Genomic DNA, 6,273 nt, shown 5'->3' with positions numbered 1-6,273 from the left:
TGTTATTCTCAGTTATTGTGGGATTGGTAAGTGTTCCCACTGGAGTTCATAAATTGGGGTTCTGCTCGACTGTGTCCTTATCTCCCCATAGACTGAAATTAATAGATCTAAGCACATACACTGCCCGATCTCCCCTACACCTTGTATGTGCAGGCCACCATTATCCGGCTTCTACTGGACAATACGGCACCGTGATTTTACTAGAAGGACCTTCACCTATAAGACATTTATGGCATATCAACAGCCCATCATACACTGACTTCCCTAGTATCATCCCATCATATACTGACCCCCCAGTATCATCCCATCATATACTAACCCCCAGTATCATCCCATCATATACTGAACCCCTAATATCAGCCCATCATACACTGACCCCCTAGTATCATCCCATCATACACTGACTCCCCTAGTATCATCCCATCATACACTGACTCCCCTAGTATCATCCCATCATACACTGACTCCCCTAGTATCATCCCATCATATACTAACCCCCAGTACTATCCCATCTTATACTGAACCCCTAATATCCACCCATCATACACTGACCCCCCAGTATCATCCCATCATACACTGACCCCTCCAGTATCAGCTATCATACACTGATGCCCCAGTATTATCCCATCATACACTGACCTCCCAGTATCATCCCATTATACACTGACCCCCCAGTATCATCCATCATACATTGAACCCCCCAGTATCATCCATCATGCACTGATCCCCCAGTATCATTCATCATACACTGACCCCCAGTATCATCCATCATACACTGACCACCCAGTATCAGCCCCCCCATACACTGAATTACCACAGGTATCAGACCCTTCTCCCTCCCACAGTCTCAAACCTTTATACACTGACACCCCACCACCCCCACACACATTATAGCCTCCAAATCCAACTTCACCTTCCTGTCGCACTCACTACAGCAGCAGCTATCTTCCCTCCTCTTCTTACAGCGCTCTGCACAGGCTGGGGCTTCAGGAGACTGTCTTGTGATATGCCTGCACCTGTGTGACTGCCAGCCGCTGCCAGCATGTACAGGACATCAGCCCGGCCTCCCAGCACATGTGAGACTCCTCCACCACCAGTCACTTCTAATGGTGAACTTCCTCCTCACGCACTACACAGGCAATCACCCAGCGACCACTAGGGGGAGCCTGCTGCATAGGTATTTATACAGCTAGTATTAAGTTCAATGGACATGTAATGAGCTCCCTCTAGTGGTGGCTGTAGGCAAACAGAATTGTATTATGTGTCTGTAGTTCTGCAGGGAATTTGGAGCTCTGTGACCCCATGAGGGGCGGAGCTAGATAATATAAATGATATATATATATTTTTTCTAATAAATCTTTATTAGATTTATTTGCAGGAATAAGGTTTAAAAGGGGCAGTAGGCGAAAAATGAGGAAAAAAAAAATACAACTCGGTATAATGCAAAAGTTCCATCCAACGTATACAACGTTATATTTCCATAGTATGCCGAACTGGCGCCATTGTCCAGAGAGGTCCATGCAAGATTTGAATGGGTAAACCCATGATGATATAACTATATGGAGTAAATATAATGACCATTGACCACCAGGTCAACCTACAAGTTACCCAAAAAAATAAATGTTAGTGGGTGCCTTTCATCAGTCCTCACACCCAGAAGAAGTTTTGGGCAATTTTTATCTCATTATGTGTAAAAGAGTCCACGCGACTTTGGAAGTTCTTCTTAGAAAAAAAGTTTTGTCGGGAACACGGCAAATCCCAAAGTCAGAAAGAGGGTGCAGTACTGTAGAATAACAGCGGCGGCGCTACTGCAAACAATGCCCAAATTGATGACCACTCCGTCAATGTTAAATGTATGATTTCCAAATTTGCAGACTGAATCAGTTGCGCAGCCTCGGAGTTTAGTTCCAAGTCCTGGACCCGCTGGAAAAAAAATAAAACTTTACGTGTAAATAACTTTTTATACCTCCCTGCTCTGCCATAGTGTACAGTAGTATCTGCGTCCTCCGGGCACAGGGTATAGTCATGCCGCGGACTCCGTGGCCACCGCTATGGCTGTTACAGCGGTAGTTACGCCACGGTGTTTCTTATTGTGAGCAGTGTAAGGTTTGGTATCTTGCAGATCTTCCCACGCCACATTCACAGGTACATGCACGTACGCGCTGTTGACTTTTGGACTGTCTCAGGTGACAAATGTTCTCTGGCAGGGCAGAGGTTATAAAGTCGGAATTCTCCTGCTACTTGTGAATTCTCACACGGAAAGGAACTTAATAACCAAGAACCAATCACCGTGTTCTCTCATAGACGATATTGTCCGCTAATGAAAAATCTATTTTTGTTCTAATAAAGTTCATTTACATATTTTGTTGTTTGTACTGATTTTCTATTCTTCTAAATCTGCTGCTCTGTTTCATGGAAACCATAACCAATATGCTGTTGATGGATCTGCTATTATTATTATGTCCCTATGGTCTATGAGTGCGGAGTGGTATCTGTCTGTGAATAGGATATGGATCTTAATACCTCTGCAGTTCGACTCCTTAACATTCACATGTCAGTAAGGCCTCATTCAGGCGACCGTAATGCCGCCGCATTTTAGCATCTGCATTAATGGCGCAATTCCTGAACACCGGTCTAATGACCCAACAGCATCAAAGGAATTTGTAATGCTGCTAGTTCAAGTCATTACACCCGCAGTAGGGCCGTGACTTGCGGCCGTAATACGGGCACTAAAATGCGCCCGTCTCAATGAGGCCTGGGACTGCATGACTATTCATGTGTTAATGATCCGAGCTGAATTGCCTATTCACAAAGGTCATACGAAGAATATAATAAAGTCCATGGTAAGATCAATAAACAGCAGCTAAACTGCTTGTTGATGGTTTCCACATAGCAACAGGAGATTTGCAACTACTCTGTTTGCAAAATAAGTTAAAACATCAAACAAAAGGTAAAGAGGATATATGGGAAACGTTGTACCCACTTGTAACGGGAGTCATTTGGATAATCGGAATATATTAGAGAATTGGGGGCATAAAGTAAAATGAAGGTTCACCATGATGAGCTTTCACTACTCAGTGTGTTTTACATGAACATGGACCCTGACTATTGTTTTTATCCTTTTTGTATTTTACGTACACGTTGTTAGGTCCACGCTAGCGCAGTTTTTCTCCTCTCCTGTGCAGTCAATATTACAGTTGTCTTGAGATGGTGGAGCGCACGTATGGCAGGTCACGCCATTCTGCCATGGGTTGGTGGATGGCACTGAAAATAAAGGGGAATGGATTGTTTAATTAATTCACATTTTATTAAGAATTAAAGTGATACTCCACATTTGTGTAAAGATGCCCTCTTAAAGGGCACCTCAGTGTTAATAGGTTAAAAATGACAGCCATAAATCAGAAGGGGGGGTGTGGTTTGAAGGCTATTACCTTCCGTAGCTAGAAGTGGGGGCAAATGCATAGGAGTAACTCATGACTTCAAGATCAGACTACACAGGGATTGTTTGTAGTCTGTAACCATGGAGACACATAGGTTTGCATAGGAGCTGTTTACACAAAGGATGTGGAGATATAAGGAGCACCATTGTATCGAGCTGTAGGGACTCTGCATGCCGCCATACAGGCTCCGTACATACGGCTCTGGCGTGGGCATGAGGCTTTGCCCTTTGTATAGTGAAAGAAAATAAGATATACATACAGTTAAGCTGATCGGGCGTACAGCCATCAGTTTTGCAGCAAGTCGTGGACAGCACAGCCCGTCTTGTTGAGGTAATACTGCCAGATACGCCACATGTTGACTCGCTGGGTGCACATGATCGGCCAAATAGAGTGTAATCTCCTATATTTAGGTATGGAAAAGAACATATATCATGAAAGATGCTAATGCAGGTAATCTTAGGCCAGACCTACACAAAACTATTTTAAACCTGGTTTCCAAAGCTATCCATTGTTCTCTGTTATCAATCTTTTTAGGCTTCGAGAGTCTGGCGGGATCTGTATAATAATGTACGCAGTGAGCTCCCCCTTGTGGAGGCTGCAGGAAGCCAGAATGTTATCATTTCATACAATGGCTGTGGAGGTAAAGCACTCTTTGGGTAAGTTCACACGTAGCTTAAATGCTGCAGATTTTCCACAAAGGATTTTGTCGGGGAAAATCCGCAGCATAATACAGTAGCAGCAGAGTGGGTGGGATTTGAACAAATCTCCTCCACACGCTGCGTAAATGATGAACGGAAAAAAATGCTCAGAAATTGACAACCAATCACAGGATGAAGTGGTCACATGGGATAAAACGTCATCCCGGGGCAGCAGAATGTCAGGACGTCGGATGGTTGCGTCGCCATGGTAAGTATCCATTTTTTAAATTTGTTCTTTTTAATGCAGTTCTCTGCAGTAGATATTCCGGCCGAAAAACGACACCACAATTTAGTGCGGTTTTACACAGCGTATCCGCGCTGTGTGAAAATACCCTTCTAGTTATGTTTATGTGGGGGCACTCTGCTAGTTATATTTATAAGGGGGCACTCTGCTAGTTATATTTATAAGGGGGCACTCTGCTAGTTATATTTATAAGGGGGCACTCTGCTAGTTATATTTATAAGGGGGCACTCTGCTAGTTATATTTATAAGGGGGCACTCCGCTATTTATATTTATAAGGGGGCACTCCGCTATTTATATTTATAAGGGGGCACTCTGCTAGTTATATTTATAAGGGGGCACTCTGCTAGTTATGTTTATAAGGAGGCACTCCGCTAGTTATATTTATAAGGGGGAACTCCGCTAGTTATATTTATAAGGGGGAACTCCGCTAGTTATGTTTATGAGGGGGAACTCCGCTAGTTATGTTTATGAGGGGGGCACTCCGCTAGTTTTGTTTATGAGGGGGCACTCAGCTGACACTGTTTATTTGCGGCACTATGTTGGCACTTTTATTTTTTCAGTCTGATGTTCCTGTTAATCGGGGGGCACTCTACTGGCACAGTTTTGGGGAGGCACTCTGCTGGTGATATGGAGACATAGGGGGAAAAAAAAGCAAGCCCGAAAAAATAATTCTTAAATTAGAAAAGTATAAAACACAACTATGACTTTTCTGATTTTAGGGGATTAACCCTTTACTAGGCAAAACCAGACCTGTCACCTAGATAATGACCTGTGATTGCTATGACAGAGGCCTTTTTTTGTCAGTGAAAGGGTTAAAGGGCACATATTTTTTCCTCTGGACCTGCAGAGTCTATAGGTCAATAGATCCATCATCCACATACGGTGTTATCTAAGTGTACCTGAGTATTATCTGGATAGGTTACATTTTAACTATAATGTATTTCAGGATAGTCACCCGCTGTGTTGGGAGTACGTGAGATCACGCCACTGAGGATCCAGACGAAAAAGTTGACAGCCCCGTTCGGGATGTCAGACATTAAAGATCTTCGCGCTCTTTCAAACTATGTTTGCTGGACATATTTTCCCCAAAAATAATATACACGACTCTTCACTAACCCAAATCTATAATCATTACTGCAGGAAACCATGAGCGCTCCCGCTAGAAAACATTAAAGCCCAACTCCACTGCAGTATCTACACACTCATAATTGAATTAGTATTATAGAACTTTGCAGAATCCATATTTTTTACTCTTCTTGTAGCCCCATATACTGTATTCTGCGGGGTGTTTTAGTTCAGGTTGCCTAGAAACAGCCTCACTTCCTGTCTGGGTGACCACCTTTTGAATACACGCCGTTGTGGTCACAGGATTTTTTTTTTTAAATTCTTGACACATTCCCTTTAAGTTCTTTACCATAAACTGCCTTTCCATGATACAAAAAGCATGAGAAGGTTCCACAACTAGTCTTCAAGAAGAAAATAAGTAAGAGATGAGAGGGAAAAAGTGTAGGAAGAACGATTGTAAAGTGTAATATTCTATGCATATGGGGAGGAGACTTGGGTCATATATTTTGTGTGGCAGATGGAGAGAGGTTATAATTTGTAGCTCCTTCTTTTAAAGCATTCACTGTCCGTTAAAGGGAAACTGTCAGCAGTTTGGAGGCCTCAAAACTGCCGACAGAACAATATAGGGGAGGGCGAGGGCAGTGTCACGATAGATTTTGCAAGTTGCATGACAGATAATACGATTTTTAATTCCCCCGGTGCCACGAAGGCGGGCCTGCACTGCACACTGCCAGCCCCGCCCCTCTGATCTGAGTGATGGCTCTAGCTGTCTCCTGATTGGCCAACACAGCCGTCATTCAGAGCAGAGAGTGGCACTTGCGACCG

General features: G+C 43.5%; 1 protein-coding gene across 1 annotated transcript in view; it reads right to left on the bottom strand.

Annotated features, from left to right (window-relative positions):
- Positions 1-884: 884 nt before the first annotated feature.
- LOC142664336 (phospholipase A2 inhibitor and Ly6/PLAUR domain-containing protein-like) overlaps positions 885-6,273 on the bottom strand; it is an 11,392-nt gene continuing 6,003 nt past the window's right edge. Inside the window, exons 3-5 of the mRNA XM_075843378.1 lie at positions 3,700-3,840; positions 3,139-3,264; positions 885-1,923 (exon numbers count right to left, since the gene is read on the bottom strand). Of these exons, the coding sequence (XP_075699493.1) occupies positions 1,724-1,923; positions 3,139-3,264; positions 3,700-3,840 (467 nt within the window). The 3' untranslated portion in view covers positions 885-1,723. The remainder of the gene's footprint in view (positions 1,924-3,138; positions 3,265-3,699; positions 3,841-6,273) is intronic.

The sequence above is a fragment of the Rhinoderma darwinii genome, chromosome 12 (genome assembly GCF_050947455.1).
Source record: "Rhinoderma darwinii isolate aRhiDar2 chromosome 12, aRhiDar2.hap1, whole genome shotgun sequence".
Lineage (NCBI taxonomy): Eukaryota > Metazoa > Chordata > Amphibia > Anura > Rhinodermatidae > Rhinoderma > Rhinoderma darwinii.
The sequence above is the reverse complement of the archived record's forward strand: the minus strand, read 5'-3'. Positions and strand labels throughout refer to the sequence as shown.